This window comes from Aedes aegypti, chromosome 2 (genome assembly GCF_002204515.2).
Source record: "Aedes aegypti strain LVP_AGWG chromosome 2, AaegL5.0 Primary Assembly, whole genome shotgun sequence".
In the NCBI taxonomy this organism is placed as follows: domain Eukaryota; kingdom Metazoa; phylum Arthropoda; class Insecta; order Diptera; family Culicidae; genus Aedes; species Aedes aegypti.
The window spans coordinates 468,085,420-468,112,398 of NC_035108.1; the positions used below are offsets into that span (position 1 = coordinate 468,085,420).

The window sequence follows — 26,979 nt, forward strand, 5'->3', positions numbered from 1 at the left end:
TACTTATCAAACGCTCGAATTGGTCTAAGTTTATAAAGATAAGCGGGAGCCAATGCAATAAAAATAATAGTGGAGTTCACATTTGATGAAGCATACCATAGCATAGACTAACAGTACATGTCAATGGTTGCTACTCCGTGATTGATCGGAACAGCTCTCATATTATTGATCACAAAACGGCGTAGGCCAAGTCCATACAATCAGATGGGGAAGGAATGTTAGTGTGTAAATGATTGTAGTCTCTGGCGACCGCGAATGCCTCTGCATCTTCACAATAACCACCGGAAGGATGTTGATTAGTCAGGGAGGAACATTATCTGCGAGTCACCTTTGGTTGTTGATGTGATCCATGGATAAGGAGGAAAAAATGGAATCTTACTTAAAACCAGTTTTGCGTTATTGTCTCGTGATGAAAAGATATTGGTAGAAGATTAGAAAAGTACGCCAACTTTCATAATGTCGAACTATTTATTCAAAGGTTATTTTTAATAATGACGAAAAAAAGATATGTGTGGTAATCATATGAAGGAATAAGGGTTTATGTCGACACTTGTAGTGGCGAACCATCCATAACACTGCGGAACACGGTTTTGTCTCTAGCACAAAAATACCGCTATTTGCTTAATTAAGGGTTGCTGAATCCATTGCCGTTTTCAGAAACATCACAACACGTCTAGGTTTTGAGATATTTAATGTTGAAAATACTAAATTTGCCTATTTCAGCCAACTTGCATGCAAGTTTGCCAGCTTGTAAGGTAATTTATTTGCTTAATTTGTCTTAAAACTTATACTTCATGTGTATAACAATACTTATCAACAAAGTTCATAAAATTTTTGATGCTCAAAAGTTATTTTTTGATGATTTAGAAAAGTATTGTATATTGCCATATAAAATAAACGAAGAACTATGTATGGGGCCTGTTAATATGTTGGAAAATACGATTAAATCGAAATTTAATCGTGCGATTTCAACCAAATTATCTGTGAAATGAAAATTAAAGGCCTATTTTGCGTGCTTGATGGATTAGATCACGAAAAAATTTGATCAATTATATTTTAAATTCCATGTAAACATCAATTAAACCAGTGTTTTTAACAACTTTGGCCACCTGTAGCTAAAAATCCTGACGTGCTGGAACATTTCTGAGAACGGCATTAGATTCAGCAACCCCAGATCTACTAGAGAGACATAATTTGATCCAAGAGACACTCAAAAATGTCTTTTTTGTTGCGCTGTGTAATTTGTTTGAAAATTACATAAACGCAACGTTGTCGTGATAAAATTTGTTATCATAAGCATGAAACGAGCTCACCAGTTGGCAATCCATCCTCTTTTCCCACTCGTACCACGCGAATCGGACACGATCGATCTTGATTCCGTTGATCAACCCACAGGAGCATGCTACGGAATCATGAGATCGCACACTACTAAAAAATGTGAAGTTCATATATGACAAACAATATAAAGTATGAATCATGTTTGCCGATATTCGAATACACCGGAATAAGAGCCAACAGTTAACTGACGGTAACATTGTTATTGATATATGAAAGAAATCTCATGAAGAATGTTATCATCTCATTCAATGCAAAGAATAGATCCTTGGCTTGCATGTAATCTTCCATAGACAAGAATATCGTCGATAAGATTAGACGAAGAGAAATCGATCACTGCAGATACGCCTGTATGATACTAAGCGCGAGATTTGCAATTTTTTAGATTTTCTATACAAAATGGTCAACTTTGGAGGCTCATATCTCAGTGGACAGATTTGAATAAAATTTGCACAGCAAGTCAGATATAACTTAAATTTTAACATATATTTTTGAGAAATTTTTCCAATAACGAGTTCAGCAGCAATAACTGTTTGACTAAAGAGACTTTTTTCACATTTTATTATAATATAAGGACTGTTCATTTAAGAAAGTGGACACCTAAATATTAGCATCTTGGTGTAAAAATTCCATAAAAACAAATAAAATTTTGTTTCAGTGTGATCTCAAGTGTTTATTTTGACAGCAGACAAAAGTTGACATAAACAGGGTGGCCACCGAACCGGGAAAAACGGGAAAAGCGGGAAAAAGACGGGAATTCGAATCCACCGGGAAAAAGACGGGAAAAACCGGGAATTTGAGAAGATCACCGGGAAAATCGTTTTGAACGAACATCTTCAAGTTGTAATCTGCAAACCAACCTCCAAAATAAGTTATAGAAAGTAGTTATGATTAATGACATTGCCATGATACATCAGCAATTTTGAACAAGTATCTTTCAAACATCAATGAATTATTTTCAATTAATTTCTACTATGCTACACCATATTTCTTAAAAATGTTTCACCATTTTTTTTAGCAATGTTTCGAAATATTTTTTTGAATTTTTGTTCTCGAACTACCAGGGCTAATATTTTTTGAACTTTTCTCTAACTTTTTTTACTAGACGTTATGAACCAAAGTTTAATTACTTATTGCGGATTGGCTTAGGACTCTTCTAAAATTGCTGAATACCACAACTTATCTTGAAAACAAGTCTCTATTTATGAAAGCTTTTAATATGTCACTAGTTATCTAATCGACGAAGTTTTAAATATTAGCTCATTTACGATCTTAATAACGATCAAACCATTACAGCTCATATAAAATTTGTAAAATAAATGATAATTTTTGGTGTTATTAAAGTTGTGAGCACTTACTTAGCTTCTACGTGTGTGGCCTTGTTTCATTCATATCTTGAAGTTATTTGCTTTATGGAATAAAATTCAAAGGATTAATAGGGTGATCAAAGTATTTTGGACAGACCGTTACGCGTATATAATTTGGAAATTTACGGCAAAATCAAATGGAGGTGGCCAAATTATATACGCGTAACGCTCTGTCCAAAACACATAAAACACCCTAATTCAAATAATTTCAATTATGGCAAAGAACTACTTGGGTATCTTGATGATTTACTTAGGCACCTAGGGCTTTTGTTGGCCAAATTATCTCAAATTCAGCATTAAGATGCATTATAAGATGATTATAAACCAAAGCTAAAACTCGAAATTTCAAGAGCATGAGTCTAGAGAGGCAAACAGAGTTTTGAGCTAAAACTCACCAGAATGCAACCAACCCATCAAATTTTCAACGCGAACGGTTGTCAGGTTCTCTAGATCTTAAAACTTGAACTTGAAATTTCTAAGTTTGGCTTAAAGGGCATATTGTTGGTAAATATGGTTCAGATAGTATTCAAATTAAACTCCTGTCGTGTCAAGAGTAGGATCTGTTTTATTAGTACAATTAACCATATCTTTCCCATGATAGATAGCTCCAGAGCTCCATTGATTCTCGATGAACGCGAGACAAATCAATTCATCTACTATACTAAGCCATAGTTTTCAGAATAAGATTCTATATAGATTAGAACATCTAATAGACAACATATTTCTCCAACAGTGAAACTATTGATAAACAATCAAATTACTATGGAAAAACAAATAAGAAAATTTAAACCGATTTAAAAAAAAAGGTTGCGGTGGTTTTCATAGAAAAGATTTTCGATATAGAAAAAGTCAATTAAAGTCGTTGGAAAGAATGGATTAAAAATCGGGAAAATTATGTAAAATATACCGGGAAAACCGGGAAAAAAGCGGGAATTTCAAAACCGGAATTTGGTGGCCACCCTGCATAAAAAAAATATAAATTCTAAACGATGGGTCGAATTGACATGGCGACTCTCAATTTTTTTCTGCACAAATGGTGTACAGAAAAACTGCTGTTCCGAGATTTGGCTTAAATCGCGAAGTGTCCAAATTGAATTTTTTCAACGCTGTGGCCAAAACAGATATTCCTGACGACGTACGATACATCCCAACAGAAAAATTTGGGAAAAATGATTTGGTATGGCAAGCAATTTGCTCCTGCGGTATGAAAGTACTACATATTTCACGACGGGTTCAATCAACGGCGAAAATTACAGAACTGAATGCATTAAAAAATGGCTTCTGCCCATCTACTGAAAGCATACCATGCCTCCATTGTTTTTGCCAGACCTAGCATCGGCTCACTATGCTTCAGCTACTTTGGAGATGCTCAAGAAGGAATAAGTCGAATTTGTAGAAAAATGATCGAATCCATCAAATATTGCTCAGAACTACGCCTCATTGAAACATACTGGGCAATAATCAAACGGCATCTTAAGAAGGATGGAAGAGAAGCAAGCTCCATCGATTTTTTCAAGAAAATGTGGTCAGCAGTTCAAAAAGCAGTTCGAAAAGTTCCGAAAAAAGTTGTGCAGAATTTTATGGGAGGTATCAAAAGAAAAGTAAGAGCATTCTCCAGCAATGCTCAATAAATGTTCAAATTTATGTGAATTTGATCGAAATTACGTTGATTTCCATGTATTTTAGGTAAACTCATGAATTCGTTCGAAAATAAACAGTTTACTGTAAAAAACACGTGTCCACTTTCTTAAATGAACAGTTCTTACTTTATTTAAAAATTTGAAGGAATATCTTGATGGTGTCTTAAGCAAACTTGTAGATTTAGACAATATGAACAATATGATATCTGCTGAAGACAGTTTATATGTAGCGCTTTCCTATTTTCAGATAAATAGTTTAACCCTCTAATACCCAAATTTTTATTTTCGATTTTAGTATTATTTTTCGTTATCTAAAATCGTTCTAAACACGTTTTGGGCATTTATTTTTTTTTATTCGCAAATTTTTAAATTTTGGTTTTTGATTTTTATAATTTTTATTTTTGAACATCCCTAGCTTTTTTCATTTTTTCTTGAAGACTTTTCTAGTTGTTGATTTTTGGCAATAATAAAAATTTTAATTGTTACGGTATTTTGAAAAATATTAAATTTTTAATTTTTTTTTCGGAGCGTGTTTTATTTTCCGTGTAATTAACGGAAAAACAGGTTTGAAATAATTTTAATACCACCAGGCTCTTCGTTTGTGATAGGTTAATCGTAGACAAATATAAAAGATACGATTTTTTATATTACACGTTAAATGAAGCCCAGGCATTTGCAGGTTATATAAGTATGCAATTTTTCAAACAATTTCTAAAAATACATAAAAGTTTCAAAAGTTTAAAAAACTTTTCCTATATGCGTGTTATGAGTCAAGGTATAAGCCACAAATAAAATCATTTTGATTTCCGAGCTACGAAAAAATACACAAAATTCCAAAGTGTACCCCGTCTAAAGGCGGGGTTGGGTATTAGAGGGTTAAATTTTTTTGTCAAAGAATTCAGTTTAGTTTACTTTTGAACTCGTGATTGAAAATACCTCTCAAAAATATATGTTAAAATTCAAATTATACCTGACGTGCTGTGAAAATTTCATTTAAATCGGTCCAAAAATAACTGAAATTTGAGCCTCCAAAGTTGACCATTTTGTATGGAAAATCCAAAAAGTTGTGAATGTTTTGTCCAATACTGTATATTTCACAACATTATATGCAACCAAAACAAAAACGTACAGATGTAAGATATTTCGAGATGTATTGAGGAAATCATTTGAAATAATATGAAAATTAAAATGTAACCACTCTGTTTTTCAAGAAAAGGATCTTGTCATTCAGAAACAAATGCTTGAAATGCTATTCATTGTTATCTAATTAAACACTAGTACACACATTTTCGTCGCAACATATTTAAGATGAATAACACAACATCTAATAGCAAGCACCTGATTTGTGCTACAAAAAACCTAAAGTAAAATGATCTGTATTGGAAAGGGTCGCGATACATCATTATTGAAAAAAAAAATTTCACGCCTCTCCCATGTGGGATGTAAACGTTCCATTAGCATTTCCCACTGTAAATAAATGCAAATTAACACCATTTTTAGGTGGCACGATACCGCTCTAGCGTCCGGTGTTGTAACAACGAACGAGGACAAAATTCGATAGCGCGCCATTATGCGGATACACCGACCAATTTCGACAACTCGAATCCTTCCAACACCTCGCTGGAAACTGGTTTCCGAATAGCTCTATATGGTCAATCGACTCGGTCGAGGTGAGAACAACGAAATAGGACATTCAACCCCACACGTTTTTGGTATTGTTCCGAACAGCCGAAAGAAACAGGATTATAACAGAATAAGTTATTTTTATAAGATTCTATATAATAACAAAAATTCTAACAAAGTCTCCACTATATAAAACAAGACTGCTACTAATATTGTTCTAATTATTACAAATATATAATAAAACTTTTTCAAAGAATGCTCCACAAGAACAAAATAATTACAAATTATTTTACTCTTCATAACTATCATTTACAACGAACATTCAAATGCAATTCAAACCATCTGTTATCACAAATATAACTACCGTCGATAGAAATATGTTATAATCTTGTTAGGTTATTCTGCTCGGGACCCTTTTGAATAATGGCGATCGTACATGGGCGATAGTGAGAATGAATGCGGTGTTGCTATTTGCTTTTGAATCGAGCACATTCTACTGGCCAGGCCCCTATATGGGTAATAGATTATGATGCGCCTCCATCATATCTAGGGCCGTGTTGAATAAGTAACTCCTGTGTGTCAGTCAAGCAACAAAGGAAACCCCATTTCACAGTTCACAGTTCAGTCTGAGTTGTGTGAAATGTGAAGGAACTCTGCGAAGGTGACTCGATTTAGCATATAACCTACACCTTCTTTCGGAGTTCCGTATGGGAAAAGTAGCACCCTACTCGGACGTCTTGTGTGCTTATTATGGATTCGCGTGCACTTGATTTTGCTTTCCATTTCTAACCCCCACTTGGGGTGGCAACCAAAGAAAACGCCTGGTAGGTGAAATGAGACCATTTGACGGCGGTGACCATAAGGGGATCAACGCGGTGTTTTGAGATTCTGTTGATTTCGAAACGTTTGTTCTTTTCACTATGGCGTGCATAGTGGTCAAAAGTTGAAGTTTCGGAAGTTCATGAACTGCAGATGTGTTGAAAATAATAGTAGTGAAATACGAAATTCCCAACTTCTACATGTTGTAACTATGTTCTCGCATGACTGATTGAGATGAAATGTTTACAAAGAACTACAAATATACTCAACTTTATGATCAATTAAATTTGAATTTTTCGAAACCTGCTCAAAAAATAGTACCATCAAGCGGTATTCGGCCATTTGGCTGAATTATGAACTTACAATCAATTTTATTGCCAATTATGCTGGAATGTAGGGTTCCCAAGTGCAACCCAAAAAAACAAAAATACTTTCTTTTGTGCACGGTGATTATTTGCGTTATAGCTACTTTTTGTAACTAAAGGCTGTTATTTTAATAGCACTTGCTGATACTCAGTTAGATATTTTTCCTCTTTTTCAGTTGTATGTTTTTCCTCACCAGTAAATCTGTGATAGTGATTGTTGATATAAGGAATTCTAATTCTTTTGATAGAAATTTTACCTTCTTTTAAGAATAGGCTATTCTTTCAATTGATAATGTTAGAACAATCATATATGTACACTACACACTTATCTGCATGAAGTGGCCGGTAGTAATGTTAACTTACACGGGGATATCATTCTCCTAGAAAACTAGCACTCTGAAAATTCTTGCATAACTATCACGATAAAAGGAAACAAGGTATTATATTCCAAAAAATAACATTTGGTAGTGACGTCATTCCTATCGCAATCTCGAACGAGTACAAGAGAAAGCAAAGCCTACTCTCTTTTACTATCCTTCTAGCCCCATGCTTAGCGATAGGAATGATCACACATGTTTTTATTGAAAATCGTTGTTTACGGGTGGGAATGGCCTACCTTGTTGTATAATTATGTTCCTAAACTGTTCCGACGTGTTTGTGTATATAAAAAGCACAGGATATTGAACGGGAACTTCGAAAAAAAAAAAATTACAACCGAACGGAACTGCCATTTCGTACGAGATGTTTCATGGCGTTTTTTAACAGCCTACTTGATGAAAAGACAAAGTTTGCCGGGCCACAAGTTAGCAATAAATTGTAACTGATGGCTCTACTTAGGATGTGGATACCAGACTAAGCAAGGTAACTTTCAACTTCTGAGATCTTTATATGGACGTCCAAAAGTTTTGAATAAATTAAAAGCAATGGGGTAGAATCTGCAACACACGGTGCTACTTCAAATTAACTGTAAAACTTTTAACAAATAGGGAATTAATACCCCACATGCACCTCCGGTCAAAACAACTTTTTAGGGTTTCTATGAATATTTCAAAATAAAATGAGACAATTTTCGTAGATTTTTTCTTGTCAAATCGTAAGTTGGGGATCATTTCTTTCAGTCCCGGAAGGAAAATGTTGTAATTGGGAAGTAATAGCCCAAATAGTCTTAAAATGCGCTATGGGTCGTTTTACTTCAAGGGTGCACCCAAGATTCCCTTACACTAATATTTTCATCATATTATAATTTACTAGAGTAAATGCATGAAAATTCTCGACTATCAGACACAATTGTCAACTATAATATTCGTTTTTGTTTTAATTTTGGCTGTTTGACTGACTAATCAAATGAGAAAAATCCTCCAGCATCATATAACATGGCTACTCGATAAAGTTCTTGCTAGCTTGGAAATAAAAATTCAAATTCAAATTTCGACGAGTGCTGAAAAAATCAAGTTTTGCAACACGTTGAATATACCGTCGATGGGGGTGACAATAGGTCTAGAGAAAATTTACAACATTAAATTTCTCCTGTGCTAAGTATCACGCATGTACTTCAGTCGTATTTTCCAGAATAAATTTGATTTTTTTCGGTACTGTGTCTAAAACTTTAAAAATGGAGGTGATTGGGTTGATCAAGAACGATTGTGAATGGAATCACAAGTCTACATTTTTGTCGTTTCGGTGCCGTGTGTATTCTTTCATCATTAAGATGTGTTTATTCTTTCTAAATACAGCATTGCTGCACCATCAAACAATTCTACTTGAGGATTCCGTGCATTGAATAACAATGCAACGCATTTTGACAACTTCTCAAACCAGCAAATGTTTTTCGCGCGCAGCAACATCGTAAAATTTTGTCAAATGTTTTTTTTATATATATAATTATTTATTTGTATTTTCATATCATAGAAACATCTCATTGAAGTAGGTACAAATGAGTTTGATCGATCGGGAATATGACGTCAACAACTGCCTGAAATCTTTTGATCGTGGAATATCGCACCAAAATTTAACTATTTGCGAAGGTTTGAAATAATCACTGTTCCAGTACACCTTTGGGAATACTGAATAGGCTTTATGGCATTAAAAATGAGAATTAGAAGACAATTTGAAGAATAAAAACAAGAAAATTTATGTAAACTTGACATTAAATGCTAGGTTTACATTTTTTTCTCATAGCTCTTAAATTTTTTGGTATAATCGTACTTTTAAGTGAGTTTATCATACTTCTGAAACTTCTTAGTTGTCATTTCGTTCTATTTGCATCGTATTTCATTAATGTTTTTCAGCTGTGAATGGTTTTGTAATCATATCCTCAAAAACAAGTTATTTCAATTGGTCACTATAATGTCACCCCCTCTATGGGATGAGATTGGGTCATTTTTCATTCACTTGTAGTGCCGTTGTGAATAAATATTTTTCTTTAATATGTTGAACAGTTGTTAATGTACCATCGAAGTACATACACACCAAATTTGAAGTTTATTGGAGTTAAATTGCGATAGTTATTCAATAAATAAATCGTACATATCCTTTTTTGACCCATTCTCACCCCCAACGACGGTAGCATTTTTTGCAATTATGAAAATGCCATTTTTATCGGATTGTATTTAGGATCACAAACATATCACCCTACGTGGGCATCCATGCGTAGTATGGGCTCAGTACATTTTTATCAGTTGCAGAATAATGATTTTTATAGCACAAGCAACGAGGCTCGCCGTGGACGAGTGTTGTAAAATTGGAGTTCTGCAACGAGTTGCGCACAATATTTTTTGGATTTTACTAGATCACTTGTATCATATCAAGATGCATTTACCATTATTTTACAATTGTTCTGTTATGTTTCATTACGGAACTCATAACAGTTGCATAATGAATAAGCGTTGTGTAACAGCCATTAAGCAACCGATTTCAATTGCGTGATGACTATTACGATACTGCGTAATTCAGGGCAGGAAAGTAGGTCGTGTTGCAATATTTCATTTATTTTCCTCTGGAAACACATTGATTTTTTTATTGGGCTTCATGTAATTGTTTTTTTTTTATATAAACTGGAATCGAAACGACAGTAGAGTAATTCTCGCTGAGACCGGCCCACTACTTACACTTTTAAAATGTTTTAAATTGTGCTCATTCGAAAGCTCCTGTCGAGTAACTAAAGGAACTGCATTTTTTTTTTTTTTACAATTCTTGCCTCACTCAAACTGCCATTTCTCGAAATTTTCTCCAACAACTCTTTCACAATAACATGGTTTTAGAAAGAAAAAACATAGGAGCTTCATTTTCAAAAATAAAAATATTTGGCGGCCATATTGAATTTGGTCGCCGTATTGGATTTTATCCGATTTTGAAAGTTTTTTTCATCACTGAATAGCTGAGCTAGTTTAACACAACATATGAAAAAAATCAGAGGTGTATGATTTTTTTGAATCAAGAGTTATGTACGATTTTGTAGACCATTTCTTATCGCGCTGGTGTAATTTGCGGTCATATAACGGTGCGGTAGCGATTTACGCTAGTTTATGGACAAAAGGTCGAAAGACAAAAGGTCGAAAATGATTTGCTTGGTAGGAAATTTTTCCTTCTTTGTAAAACGGTATTCGACCTTTTGTCTTTCGACCTTTTGTCATAGCTTCATTTACGCATGCTGTGGTGTATTTGAAATGTAAAAAATTAACTCTATAATGCTTAACGCATTGGTGTTAGAAAGGAGGGGTACAAAGTGAGGGAGGGTGTTAATATATGATATATGCCCCCTAGTATGGAAATAAAGTTTTCTCTTGTAATGATGCCAAATTCAATATGGCCGTCAATTTTTTTTTCAAATTTCTTTATTAGTATCATTTCAAACATTACATTCATTATTTAAAACAAATCTAAGATTTTATTACCATTTTGTTAACAACATATTACATTTCATTTGCCGTAGCAGTTCAGATTTTTTACAGGTGAGTTGATTTCACCTGCTCATAAGACAAAAAAAACCTTTTGTGAAAAAAAACGTTTTGTAAAAAAACGTTTTGTGCCGTCAAATATTTTTATTTTTGCGAATGAAGCTCCTATGTTTTCTCTTTCCTAAACCATGTTATTTTGAAGGGGTTGTAGCAGAAATTTTATAGTTATGGCAGTATGAGTGAAGAAAAAATTGTCAAAAATCGAGGGGTTCTCAATAACCTGTTTTGATTATAACTAACGAGGGGTCCATCAATTTGACCAACTGAATACAGTTCCTTCGTTTACTCGACAAGAGCTTTCGAATGAGCATAATTTTAGACATTTTGAAAGACCAAGTGTAAATAGTGGGCCGGTCTCAGCGAGAATTAATCAGTAGTAAAATAATGTTTATATTTGCTTAATAATTTGATAAAATTGCAAATATTTGGAGAATTTAATGTTATACATGCTGTTGCAAGTTACCCCACATGGATAGTCAGAACTTTTTGTTTATTATTTCCTTGTTTTTTGTTATTGAGTTATTGAAGCTTAATCAATTCGCCTTGTACACTAATCAACACTGTCGCATCAAGTGAAGACATTGAATTTCATATATTTATTGAGGTGGAACGAAGAACGATTTGCATGCCAGTGTTTATACGATAAAATGAGAAGAATGTACTTGTTTCTAGCTAAAGCACAAAACGAGAAACAATAGTAATATTCAGCCATTCCATGAAAAACCGATCTAGTGGGTCTCCGAATTCCGTGAAAATTTGATATTTTGTTCCTTATCCGAAATAAGGATACACGTAGTTTAGGATTTTTTTATTAGGGTGACCATTTCCGAAATAGAGTGACCAGAAAAAAAAGCGATTTTGCAAAATTTTTATTTTTAAAAAAAATTATAACTTTTACCGATTTTCAATCTTTTTGAACGAAATGAAGGCTAAAGATTTTGACTTTCCAGGAAAAATATAAAATTTCACAAAAATTGTGTTTTTTACATGAAAAAACTCAATAGTTTCCGTTTTTTCGTGTTTTGAAGGCCTCGGGACCAAAGGGGCTATCGCTGTTCTTATTTTTTCTTGAAAGTTCAGAAAATTTTACGTATACTGTCAAATTTTCAGCGATGTATGTTTTTTAGTTTGAGATATATTTTTTTGAAAATAAAAAATCAGTCATTTTTTATCGGCACACACTGTAGATCTCAGCGCATTAGATTTGTAATGTTTAAAAAAATCATAACTTTTGAACAGCTCAACCGATTTCCAATTCCAATCCAAAAATGAGAGCAGCAATATCCCCTTTGGTCCCGAGGCCTTCAAAACACGAAAAAACGGAAACTATTGAGTTTTTTCATGTAAAAACACAATTTTTGTGAAATTTTAATTTTTTCCTGAAAAGTCAAAATTTTTAACCTTCATTTCGTCCAAAAAGATTGAAAATCGGTCAAATGGTTCAAAAGTTATAATTTTTTTTAAAAATAAAAATTTTCCAAAATCGCGGTTTTTCTGGTCACCCTATTTCGGAAATGGTCACCCTAATCAAAAAATCCAAAAATACGTGTATCCTTAATTCGGATAAGGAACAAAATAGCAAATTTGCACGGAATTCGGAGACCCACTAGATCGGATTTTCATGGAATGGCTGTATTTGTAATACAGTTATACCGCGATATAACATAACGTCGATATAACGTAACCTCTTTATAACGTAATTCGATATAACGTAATTTTTACCTCGATATAACGTAATTTTTTTTGGCTCTTATTTATTTTTCCATTTTTTTTTTATTAAAAACATGGTTTATGAACTGCTATAAACATTTTTCAAGATTCAATCACAAACCAGTACTGAAGCAAAGCAATGCAAGTGTTTACTACCACTGAATACATTCAAAAATCGACTTCAAGTGAGCTATAAGCTTCTGTTAAAACCAACATTTTGTCATTGCTGTATGTTTGTATACATCATTTTTCTTCATTTTTGTTGCATTTATGCACCCACTGGAACCAAACCTTCTACTCACTTCAATTATCTATGCAAACTTTGATAATTATTGATTTTGACTTTGCATTCAAACAGAATAGACGTGTGTGTCGCCGGGCCACGCTGCCATCGCCGATCCATTTAATGTATATTTGATAAACATTTTTTTCTTAAAAATGCTTAAGGAAATATTGAGCTATTGCTTTAGAAATTCTTACAGATTTCCTTCAAATGGTTTCTTCAAGAATTTGTTGTTTCTCCTGAAATGTCTCCACGGGTTTCAACTAAAATTATTCTGAGGATGCCTCCAGAGATTCCGCCATCAATTTCTTCATGGACTCATCTTAAACTCTCTTGGTATTCATTTATAAAGCTAAACACATATTCTTGAAATAATCCCGACAGACATATTCCACAAATTTCGCTATTCAACCCTCCAGATATTCATGTTCAAAAACTTCTAAGATTTGTTTTTAATTATGAATCGTAGTTTACGGCTAACCAGCCGAGTGGAAGTTTAACAACTACCGAAAAGCTAAACATTACATTTACTTTGCAATTAGATTAAATTAACAAATTGATGTGAAGTTTTGCTAAAAAGTTACACGTCTTCTCAGTGAGAATCGAACTCACGACTCCCTGATTTTCTTAAGAAATAATGCCAGGGAATCCACCAGATAATTTCATCAATATTAACTTAACGTAAGACGGGAACTACAAATTCCTTTAGGAATTTTATCAAAAAGTTCGCATTCAATTTCACCAATAAATGGTTCAATAATTCCTTCAGGAATTTCTCCGAAATATGTCCAACAACTGTTCCGGATTCTAGGAAATGTCAATTCAACTATTTTGAATTTCTCCAATAGTTTTTTTTTTAATATATCTATGAATTCTACCTTGCCTTTGTACAAAAATTTTTCCGGGGTATAAAGTGGATTCAACTATGAATTCTTCTAAACATTCCACATATGATACCTTATATTTTTCCGGAGTCTAGAAATTTATAAATCATTTCAGCAATTTTTAATGGATTCTTCCTGCGGCCTTTTTAGAGAACAATCCAGTTATAATTCTTGGAATGCTTTACAAATTATTTCAAAAAATCGTACAGGTATTCGTCCAAAAACCTGAAAACAAATTTCTTGGAGTTTTTCCAGCAATTTTAATATGATTTTCTACAGAACTTTCTCAAAATATTTATGCAAAAAACATTATATGTACTACTTAAGTTTCTTCAAGGATTCTATGTGAAATGAAATCCTTCATTGATTCCATTAGGGATTTCTTAATAATGTTTTCAATGATTATTTTTCATTTGGGTTCTTCAAGTAATTCTTGAAGACGATAAGTCTAGAAATGTGTCTCAGCTTTATTTTCATTAGAAAAATATTTTCAGGGATTCGTCCAAAAACTGAGTAAGTTCCCAAAGATTCCTCCGAAAATTCTCATAGAATACTGCCGGTCATTCCACCACGTATTCGTTCAGAAACTTTTACATGGATAATTCCTCAAAGATAATTTTTCTTTTCAAAGGAGTTTTCTAGTGATTTCTTCTTCAATTCCGAAAAAAAAACCTTTTTAAAGAATTCTTGGGACATTCATTCTAAAACTATGTCAAGAAATTACAAGAAGATTTGCTTTAGGGTTCATTCGCATATTTCATAATGCTGAAAATGATTATTTTTGACACCCACCCACACCCTCGTAACGCTTTTTGTATGAGAATTCTATAAAATTTTGTATGAGCCGTAACACCAGCAGGACACCCACCCACCCCCTTCAGCGTTATGAAATTTGTGAACAAGCCCTTAAGAGTTTAACCACGAGTTCCTCATTACAGAATTCTTAAAATTCCATAATTGCCTGCTAGAAATGTTCATGGACTGCTCAACATAAACTTTTTCAAAGATTTCTGCAAGATGTCATTTACGAACTTCTTTTTTAGTTTCTTCGAGTGTACAAGGATTCCTCCAAAGGTTTTTCCTGAATCAATTTATTTAAGGATTACTTCAATGGAAAGGTAAAAATAAAAAAAAAATACAATTTTTTTTGAAAAAATATGTAAAATAAACTGAAAATGCCTGCTACTTCAATAACATTAATATAAGACCCATTTTCTTATCAAAATAATACATGTTGAAAATATTTTGCTTCGATATAACGTAACCTCGATATAACGTAACGAAAATTAATATCGAGTTCTGTTTCTGTTCGGGATGAACCACTGCGACCAGTTTTCTTTGATCTTTTGTCGAGTTACGTTATATCGAAGTACTACTGTAATTAGGATGACTTGTTGTATTACTGGCAGCTGTTTTCTCTTCGTCATGGACGATTTTTACAAACTATTGGGCTAAATATTTACTTGAATCTACCGGTTTTCAGAACAGGCACTATAGATTCGTTGCACACAAGTTACGCTTCTTCTTCTTATTGTTCTTCATTTTAATGTCGTTAGATCTTAACTCGAACAGAGCCTGCTTCCCAGCTTAGTTAGTTATAAAAAAGGGCTATTAAATAAAAATGTTCTTTTATGATACTTTTCTGATACTAGATTGATTTTTAGACATATCTTTGAATTCAGGAATTGTATTCATTCCCCAGATAGCCGTAGCGGTAAACGCGCAGCTATTCAGCATGGCCATGCTGAGCGTCGTGGGTTCGAATCCCACTGGTCGAGGATCTTTTCGTGAAGGAAATTTTCTCGATTCCCAGGGCATAGAGTATCTTCGTACCTGCCACACGATATACACATGCAAAAATGGTCAATAGGCAAAGAAAGCTCTCAGTTAATAACTGTGGAAGTGCTCATAAGAACACTAATCTGAGTAGCAGGCTTTATCCCAGTTGGGACGTAACGCCAGAAAGAAGAAGATTCATTCTTTCAACAAATGAAACCCGTCTTAAACCGTCGATTGTAATAAACAAACATAAATGTGAACCATACGTAATGCAGTTCATTGAATGAAGTTTATGGATTGCGCGTTGGGACATCAGTAAGTCTTGTGGTGATATTGTAGCTGTAATATAGGTCATTGCTAAAAGTGCATTAATTTATAGTGGAAAACTTAAGTATTTGAGCTGAAAAATGGGGCAGTCTGCTACTTTTCACATGTATGTCGAGTGAAAGTTAAGAATATGTATACCTAATGCCTCAGAAAATCAAGAAATTGCTTAGCTCAAAAATTTAGATTTCGTCATTTAATGTGACATGACAGTGAAGAAGTTGCCGTCAATCACTTATTCAATAATCATTCCAAATTTGCTATATTCCAAACCTCACATGCAGAAGCGCGCATAATTTTTCTCCGTTTGATGCTTCACACTACCGCCGTTTGTAGTTACAGTCAGGTCTCCTATTAGACACACGGTTGGGGGCGTAATAGGAATCTACGTTATAGGAGACCCAGGGCTTATGGGATTTCATCACTTTGGGGGTTTCTGCTCAAATAATGTTAGCCCTTGTGATACTGAGCAACTTTGCCGAAGACGCTATCTTTCTAAGTGGTCGGGCTACTGAGCTATGCACAAAACAAAAATGTTTTGCTCACTAGCGTGGCAAAATTTTGAAAATTTCGGCTCAAATAATGTTAACCCTTGTGATACTGAGCAACTTTGCCGAAGATGTCATCTTTCTAAGTGGTCAGGCTACTGAGGTATGCGCGAAATAAAAATTCTTTGCTCACTAGCGCCACCTGGTGGCAAAATTTTGAAAATTTCGGCTTGAATAATGTTAACCCTTGTGATACTGAGCAACTTTGCCGAAGACGCCATCTTTCTAAGTGGTCAGGCTACTGAGCTATGCGCAAAACAAAAATGTTTTGCTCACTAGCGCCGTCTAGTGCCAAAATGTCAAAACTTTCGGCTCAAATAATTTTAGCCCTTATGATACTGAGCAACTTTGCCGAAGACGCCATCTTTCTAAGTGGTCGGGCTACTGAGCTATGCCAAAACAAAAATGTTTTGCTCACGTGGCAAAATTTTGAAAATTTCGGCTTGAATAATGTTAACCCTTGTGATACTGCGCAACTTTGCCGAAGATGCCATCTTTCTAAGTGGTCAAGCTACTGAGCTTTCCGCAAAACCAAAATTCTGTGCTCACTAGCACCGAACGCTATGTCTGAACCAGACGATTATAAAAATCGAATGTACATCGGATTTTTTTCTCGCTAGAGTTTAGTATTTGGGTTATATTTTCATGATCGGAAAGTTTTAAAATATTCCATCGGTGAAATTTTGATTTTTCCACTTTTTAGCCATTTTTCATACAAAACCCCATGAAAATCACGTTTTTGATGCATTTAAGCCCATACAAAATGTATGGAAAAAATTTCACCGATAGAATATTTGAAAACCTTCCGATTATAAACTTTGCCGAAACTTTCGGCTCAAATAATGTTAGACCTTGTGATACTGAGCAACTTTGCCAAAGACGCCATCTTTCTAAGTGGTCAGGCTACTGAGCTATCCACGAAACAAACATTTTTTGCTCACTAGCGCCACCTAGTGGCAAAATTTCGAAACTTTCGGCTCAAATAATGTTAGCCCTTGTGATACTGAGCAACTTTGCCGAAGACGCCATCTTTCTTAGTGGACAGGCTACTGAGCTATGCGCAAAATAAAAATTATTTTCTCACTAGCGCCGCCTAGTGGCAAAATTTCAAAACTTTCGGCTCAAATAATGTTAGCCCTTGTGATACTGAGCAACTTTGCCAAAGACACCATCTTTCTAAGTGGTCAGGCTACTGAGCCATGCGCAAAACAAAAATTCCATGCTCACTAGCGCCACCTAGTGGCAAAATTTCGAATCTTTCGGCTCAAATAATGTTAGCCCTTGTGATACTAAGCAACTTTGCCGAAGACACCATCGTTCTAAGTGGTCAGGCTACTGAGCTATGCGTAAAGCAAAAATTCTTGGCTCACTAGCGCCGTCTAGTGGCAAAATTTCGAAACTTTCGGCTCAAATAATGTTAGACCTTGTGATACTGAGCAACTTTGCCCAAGACGCCATCTTTCTAAGTGGTCAGGCTACTGAGCTATCCACGAAACAAAAATTTTTTGCTCACTAGCGCCACCTGGTGGCAAAATTTCGAAACTTTCGGCTCAAATAATGTTAGCCCTTGTGATACTAAGCAACTTTGCCGAAGACGCCATCTTTCTAAGTGGTCAGGCTACTGAGCTATGCGCAAAACAAAAATGTTTTGCTCACTAGCGCCGTCTAGTGGCAAAATGTCGAAACTTTCGGCTCAAATAATGTTAGCCCTTGTGATACTGAGCAACTTTGCCGAAGACACCATCTCTCTAAGTGGTCAGGCTACTGAGATATGCGCAAAACAAAAATTCTTTGCCTACTAGCGCCGCCTAGTGGCAAAATTTTGAAAATTTCGGCTTAAATAATATTAGCCCCTGTGATACAGAGCAACTTTGCCGAAGACGCCATCTTTCTAAGTGGTCAAGCTACTGAGCTATTCGCGAAACAAAAATTCTTTGCTCACTAGCACCGCCTGGTGGCGTAATTCCGTATCAGAATGACCACCGCATGTCAGCCCTTGAGCTACTGAACAACTTTTCGGAAGAACCTTCCAAAACATCAGAATCTAGAGATATCACATGTTACAAAATTGTGCATTCTTATCCCTCATGGTTCATATAGTGCAAATCAGTAAAAGCGCCCCTACCGGCCAATTTCTCAACTAAAAGGATGATCCTCAACTCCTAAAGGTAGATCGTATTTAGCACTGAAACTTCGCCGAAGACAATACTGTGCTATCTCTTTTGGCATACGAGATATTCAGCAACACCCCCAAAGTGATGAAATCCCATAAGCCCTAGGTCTCCTATAACGTTCTGGTGTGTCTTATAGGAGTGAGCGTAATAGGAGTGCACGTTATAGGAATGCGTTTAATAGGAGACCTGACTGTATTGTTGCACAAAACAGTATGATGACGGTGTAAACTGGGTGATGGATTATAATGGAATGTGTTATAAGTGCTACGTCTGTTTGTCTGTGGCATATGTTTCAAATAATTGATTGTTCATTTCAATCGACAGTTTCAGACCAAATGAATGCTATTCATGTATTCGAAGATATGCAGAAGAATCAGTATGGTACCAAATAAGCATTATAGAAGAAAATTCTATTTAATAACCTGTTTTTATAACTAAGTAAGCTGAGATGCAGGCTCTGTTCCAGTAAGGACGCAACGCCAGAAAAAAAGAAGAATAAATAGAAGCAGAAGAAGCGTATCCAGTTTTCAGACATGTTGAGGGCTAACAAGGTGAAAAACTCATTCTATTACTTAAAATCAAGAAGGCGTCAAAACTCAACATGGCCGTCAATTTTTTCCACTCAAAGTAATACTTTTATATTTTTACTTGACTCGAAGAACATACAAACGATTGAAAACTTGTTCCTTTGTTGTGCAAAAATGATGTTTGCATTGATTGCACTCGCGATACACGTAAGCATCATGCAGAACATGATTTAGAAAATCATTCATTTCATAGCGTAGGTGCCAGTACCAATGGTTGTAATGTACCAGTAGATTGGACTATGAAATAAAACGTACATTTTTGAAAATAAACTACATGTGCTATTTTTGGTGGATAAATCGCCTCTAATTTAGTCGATTTGCCAAATTTCAGCTTTTTATTTGATTAAAAACTCATATTAATAATTAGGTTTGCGTAAAAAAAATGCTCCCTTGCACCAATAGTTGCCGTCGTGTTCCAGTAGTTGAGCAACGGATGGAAGCAGTTTTTAAAATGGATGTAGAAAAATGAAGAAAAGTCCCAGAGATGATATTTATGCTTCATTCGAAAGATATTAGTTGCTGTTCCGAGGGAAAAATGTTAAACCTATGTAAAAATTTTCCATTTTGTTTAAAATTCCTTGTATCATTCCCGAACGTCTACTACTGGAGCACTAGCGCAACTACTGGAACACGTGTACCAATAGTGGCTCAAGCGATTTTGTGTTAAAAAGTTAGTTTTGATATTTTTCTCATATAGTAGAGGTTAAAATCGTTCTGTTGACGCCAAAAGATCTTTGTTCAGGCTTTTCATTATTTTGTTATGATTATTTATAACTTAGGTAGTCCACTAATGGCACCGGCACCCTAAATAACATTATTCATCTAGTTTTTTTTAGCTATAATCTTACTCAGTTTTTTTTTCTCAGCTTTCCGATGTTTATCTCAGAAAACTTTTTTCTTCGACAAAATTCAAGATGAACAAACAATTTTGCCAGGGCTGTCATGGGTTCAAACAAAAACCCTGGCTGATTCGAAATTGCCAATCATGTTTACCCACATTTCTCATGGGAAAGACTGTCGAAGAGAACCAGGCTGCCGACAATAGTCACACCGACACGAGATGTTCAGAGTGTTGGAAAAACATTTCCAAGAAGTTTTTAACAAGTCTGTCGGTGTGAGTCGATAGAAAATTGAGCAGCGTATAAATGTGAACAGAAAGACACGTAATTTGTTTGTGTATGTCTGAAAAAAAAATGCAAAAGAAGCGCGGTATCGGTTTATAGTGTCGAGAATGTGTAAATTCCTCTATTGTGATAACAAATATTTGTACTTTGATGTGAAAATTTCAAATCAATTACTCATACGAGTACAGACTTACATCATGTCTTTCACTACTATAATTCTGAACACAAATGTTCTAGTATTTCGAAATTATTAGAACAATCAGAACGTTTCAACTTCGATGTAAAAAGTAAAGAAAGGAGAAAATGATTGAACACTTTGACCGTTTATTTTCTCGAACTTCTCCCACAATCCGTTATGCGCAGTTGACCGGGCGGTACAAAAGAAAACAGGACGCCAGTGATGACGGGTTTTGATACGGCGTCGTAAGTGTCGAGATTTCTTGTTGAGTAGAACGCAAAAGCTGAGAAAAATCGGGGCCATCGCGCTAGTGTTGCACGGCTGGCCATTATTATTTACTAGGCTGAACTAGATTTCAGCCCCAAACCCCGTGCCAAGAGCGGAGGGCCAGCACAAAGGATCAAAACTGAGACAGTGGAACGTGTTGAAAAAATCGATGTTATAATTACTTACTCCACTTTTGAGCTGTTGCAGAGCAACTCTATCCACGATGCCTAGGTCCTCCCACGAGTTGACGATTTTGGATTCTAGCATTTTGGGAGAGCTTGGTTTCGTTCGAATGACACGCATAGAGTTTGCAGAATGTGGAATGTTATTTTCTGCATCGGTGCTCTCGTCGGTAGGATGCACGTTGACGATACTAGGGATTTCCATGTCGGTTCCTGTTCTTGATACCATTGCAGAAGGTAGCGCCGGTTCGGCCAGCTCATCTACGGATGTTTGAGTAGCAATAGTCTTTCCGAACACATCGTAGATATCGTCCTCATTGACATTGATACATTTATCACTCTTCTCTCCTCCATTCAAATTGTTCAGTTCTAAACTGTTGTTGTTCTTGTCACTCGTTGCCAAAGATTCCTTTCGAAAGTCCGTAGCGGAGCTCTTGCGTCTGACTCGGTTGGGCGATGTCGAAGGACTCCTCAGTAAGTTGTGTATCATTTCGACTCCACTGTGTGGAGCCGGACTCAACGCTGCAGGACTTCTGTATATACTTCTGGGTAAAACAAACGAAGTCGCCGATCGACTTCGACGCCTCGATCGACCTCGCTCGTTGACCGTTAAATGTTTGCTAGGCGTGGGGTTTGTAGGCGGACTTTTGTCTTCTTCCTCCGGTTTTGGGGATAGTTTTGTCCGCACGGGGGACGGCATCGTGTTCAGCTTGGGAATGCCAGTTTTGACCATTTTCGGTATTTTGGATGTTCCGTTAGGCTTCGGGTCAGAAACCGGAGGAGCCTCATTGTTCTGTTCTTCTGGAATGTCTATATTGAGCTCCTTGATGTAATCTTTCGCCTCCTTTTCTTCTCCTGGAGTCCCTTTTTCCAAGTTATCCTTTGTGTCTGTGCTGGTTTTCAGTAGAACTTCGAGCGATAGGTTAGGCTTGTGCATTTTTGGCGTTGACATAGTCGCCGAATCTGCTGATTCGGATTTCTGAAGCTTGGATGGACTCGGCGGTGAATCGTTGATTGCTTCAACAGTTTTAAGTACCACATTGTTGATCTTCTCTTCGATACCCTGAATGGCTTGTTTGACTTCCTCTATTTTTTCAGCGAGGATCTGGTTCGTTTCCGGAGGTTCAGGATGACTGTGATTGTCTGGAGATTCGGGTTTAACCTTAGATTTAGGTTGCAGATCTTCTTCATTTATTGATTGTTCAGGCGCTATTTGAGTTCGTCCGGATTTGGGTCGAGAAGATCTGGGACGTTCCTCGGGATGCGCGTTGGGTTCCGTTGAAGCTGATTGTGGGCGTGCAGATTTTGGTCGGGAGGATTTGGGACGTTCACGTGGTGGTTCTGGAGGCTCTGGAGGTTCAGGAGTTGGCGACGGGGTATCCAATTGATCTAGTGTAGTTGCTGAAAGAGTAGATGCTTGCATTTCATCTTCATCGAAAGTTACGCTTCTCCGTCTGGAAAATGCTGCTTGCCGGTGTGTTGGTGTATCTTCAGAGCTGATATAGCTACTGGGCTTGGCAGACATCGGTCTTGGGTTGTTGCTCATATTACTGATGTATTCGCTGCTAATTGGCGGTGAAGATCTTTCTGTGTCTGCTGAGTGTGAGTACTGCTTTCTTAGGGAAAAACTAAAATTATCCGTAGAGGAAGTAGATGATTTGAGCGCAGATCGTTGCATCGTAGGTGAAAATCTTTCGGAAGAACTAGCCGTAAACGAAGAACTAGGATTATTCACATTAGCGTGTGCACTAGAGCTAGAAGACTGCGAAACCGTCATTCCATCATGATCACTATGTTCAAAAGTATCACTATCAGGGGTCCTCATTTTCACAACCTCCCCTCCGAATCGCACTCTTCGGGGAGTTCTTCGCACATACTCATCCGGAGATTGGTTTTGCATTGTACCAGACATATCTTCGCGCCTATGGCCCGCACTATCGTCCATTTCACTATCTGTCAACACTCGCATTATACCATACCGCTTAGAACTATCTTCATCACTTTCTTCACTAATTGATTGAGAGTTTTCTGCTTCTACAATACGCATGGTTACCGATTCCTTGTTAATTTTGATATCGGTTTCCATTATAACTCTGGAACTGTCGATTTTATCGATGTTATCCATACTAACTCGTCGCACCACGGAACTGCCTTGCTGAGGTAACCTACTGATCGCGTAAGGATTGTTATTGAATCGAGATTTATAGTCATTTTCATAAGCTTCGGCTCTGGAGATGTCGTTGAAGCTTCCAGATTTCCATCGTTGGGCTTTCGGAGAGAGGGGTTGCATCGGTTGGTGAACTTCTGTAGTAGGAACTTGAGGAACATGAGGCTTCCATGATTTCCGAACGGGCAGTTCGGAACCCGGAGGTGTTAGATTGATAACATTTTCTCTTCGAGGACTTTTTGGAGGATTCGGTAGTCCATAAACGTTGCACAGCAAATCGAAATCTCTTCGGTACGCAACGGAAATACATTCGTAGAACTCTCGCGAACCTATGGTGTTTTTGATCTTGAGCAGGATCTTCAACGCTATTTCCTGATAAGTAATTTGAACCATTTTTCCACCCAAAGCATTGATGACGGCACGTAGGATGAAAGTTCGCTTCGCTGTTAGGATTGCCGGTTGAATAAGTGATGGTAATGCCAGCATCACCCCTACGATGTATCGTGTACTGAGAGGATCCTTCGGATTCCGATCCATTCCGTAGTTCATGATCTCAAGCATGACAGTTTCCGGCATCTTAGTCTGGGCAATGTACACTTTTAGAACGTCCAAGGCCCCTTTCCGGACAGCCGGCGAGGGATGCCCCAGATTGTCGATGATTGGTGGCAACAGGGGGCCAAAATATACATCGGATTCATCACGAAGAACAATCAGAACATCTATCAGAACTCGTAGCGAATGCTGCCGAACTTGATACTCAGGATCATGCAGCCGTTCCAGAAACTCCCGAAACAATTCATTCATATTCAACCCAACAGGGAGCTCATTATTCCGGATGATGTATTCCCAGAGAGGTGTTAATTGCAGCACCGACAGCACTCGGTGATTGTCTTCCACATTCAGGACCCTCCGATATCGAGCTGGTGATGAACTTGCATTGTTCGACGAGTTAGAAGAAGAACCTTCTCCACTCGTCGACGAGCTCCCATTATTTTTGGCAAAAACTCTCCTGAAGAACATTTTCGCAACTTGCTTCTACTACGATGGCACTACGCACTCATTTTCTGCACTGAAACATAATCCGATACGCACTGGAACTGTGTAATCCTATTGCTAAACACACTGAACACTACGAGGGGCTAGAGATGAATAGCTCTGGTTGAGAAAATTTCGAAGTTCGCTAATCAAAGCTGTGGTCCTGACGAATACTTTGGATACTCGGCAAGAAAACGGCGGTCCAATAGGCATGCGTCGAGTTTGTTGTGATCCGGCCAGTAACCCGTAACAACCGGCGGCGACAACATCAACGCCTTCAGATGGTTCCTTTAGGTTTAACCTACATTTTGAACAGTAAGAAATCGCTGAGTCGCGGGGTACCGTTGTGTCTCAAATTCCGAACATGGCTCGTATTTCGAGCACTCGATAGAATTATGAATTCTTCCTTGATTAACGTTTTCTACATTGAAATGTATTGAAAACATGAATAATTATTCTGGAAATAGTCACTGTTTGGAATATAAGTCACGTTCGGAATTTGAGACAAAACGGTAGACGATTTGTAGCTTACTATTAAAACGCCATTAACCCGTCAAGTGGACTTTGTGTGTCTGCGGTGGGGCAAACCACTGGTGGATTCAGCACAACAATGAATGAATTGGCCGAGTCGGAATGTGTTGGTACATAAGTACAAGTAGGTACAAGCCTATGAGGACGATTCGATGGAGATAAAGGCGTCCGTTTCTTGTTGGAAATTGCGCGACAAGGCAAAGGACGTTGATGTTAATTTACAGTGGGGATGATAAGTGAGTTTTATAATGGTGTTTGAAACCCTTTCAAGGCTGGTGGGCCTTATTAGTTCATCTCTTATTATTGGCTGTAGTAACTGGTTTTATAACTAACTTTGCCAACTTTGTAGTGAGAAATATGTTACCTATTTATCAAAATCAAATGTCAATAAGATTCAGTGATCCGTGAACAAGATTTCATACGACACATTTTCACGAATTCAAATTTAAGTTGATGCTTCCGGGAGCATATTCAGAACCATGCACTGACAATTCTATTGTAGGTTCCTTGTGCCCTGGAGGAAGTGGCCATTTAGGAAGATGTCCGGAACCATATTATATTGGCATCAAACTTCAAGATTTTCGAAGGAGATTCTTCCGGAAGCATTCCTTGAACCACTGGCTGTCATGATCACTCTATAGTAGATTCCAGATGCTCCAAGAAATGTGGCCAATTCAAAACCTGTTCGGAACTATATCAATATGGGTATCTGCAGGGCCGCATTTATGGGGGGCCGAGGGGCCATGGAGTAGAAGCATTAACCTAAGAATGCTAATGTCGCTGCTGTTCGTGTTACCAACATCTAGTTTGCCACGAACTGACAGCGTGAGTGCCGGGCCTCAAAGTGTCAGATTAATTTTAAGAACCAAAACAACATCATGGTACAGAAAAACAATGAAAAACCATAATTTAAGGTAATAAAAGTTGAAATCCGTTCTGTGACAACTACGCCATTGGCGTTCTACTACTAATAATTCTATTGGCCATGGCCCCGGGCCCTCACAAATCTCGACAAAAAAAAAATTATAGTTGAACTTTTAAGGATCAATGCTTTTTTGGAAACGCATCATATGCGGAAATACGGAATACGGAATAATTTGCGAAATTTTTGGAAATAAACTCCAATATGTAAAATTACTATAACAAAATATTCAATCATTCAGAATTTTATTAACTTTACGCGAAAAAAAGTATCAAGAAAGATTCAAAAAAGGTTTGGATAAACAAGTGAAGTGTCATCATTTTGCTTGAATTCTTAACGATTTTCTAACATGAATTTTCCCACTTACAACGAAAGCTTTCTCAACGAAGTTTAAGACTAAGGTTCGAATGCAATTGATATATCTGCAGATCAAGTAATAGGACTTAATTATTTAATAATTTATTTTGAAAATTATTCTATCGATCATATTACAGACCTGGTAGCGTTTAAGTGCCTTGAATATAGGAACTTTGAAGAATCCTAAAAAAATAGACCAAAAAGGTACCAGACAAGAACCAAAACGATAACGAAAATAAATCAACAAGAAACAAGAAAATAAAATGTAACCTAAAATGAACCAGAAGAAAATAGAATCCGACCAGACATTTCTCTTTATGTTTGTATTTTTTTATTACGACATTACGACAGTATTTCTGCTCGTATTATTGTATGTATTTTTTCATGATTTTTTCTAGGAATTTCGGTACTTTCCCAAAGATTCAGAAATAATTCCGAAGATTAATTGATATTTTCCTGTGGAATTTCAACAAAAATAATTCAAAAAAATTCAAAGACAACGATAACTATAAAAATTACCCAGGAATTTGTCCAAAGATTCTTTTAGATATTTTTCAAGGAAGGCCTAGTCCTTCATTATTGTATCAGGTGATTCTTCCATCGATTTCCTTAGCCCCTGTAGAATTCGGTTGAAGGATTAGTGGAAAAAATATCTGGAGGAATTCCTAGTATAGTCTTTGGAAAAACCTCGGAGTAATTCCTGAGGAAATAACTGGAGGTGAAGCATTGGAGTGTTCAAGGTTTTCTTGGAGAAAGTCCTTTGAGCATCCTTTGCAAAATCACTGGAACAATTTCTGGGAGTATTGGTAGATCTAGTATGAG

At 36.4% G+C, this 26,979-nt stretch overlaps 1 protein-coding gene across 2 annotated transcripts in view; it reads right to left on the reverse strand.

Moving 5' to 3' along the window:
• Positions 1-24,567, reverse strand: part of LOC5568085 — a 78,342-nt gene extending 53,775 nt beyond the window's left edge. Inside the window, exon 1 of one of the 2 annotated variants that reach the window (XM_021848288.1) lies at positions 21,150-24,567. In XM_021848288.1, the coding sequence (XP_021703980.1) occupies positions 21,150-24,332 (3,183 nt within the window). In that variant the 5' untranslated portion in view covers positions 24,333-24,567. The remainder of the gene's footprint in view (positions 1-21,149) is intronic. The other variant, XM_021848287.1, reaches the window with a different exon arrangement.
• Between the last annotated feature and the right edge of the window lie 2,412 nt (positions 24,568-26,979).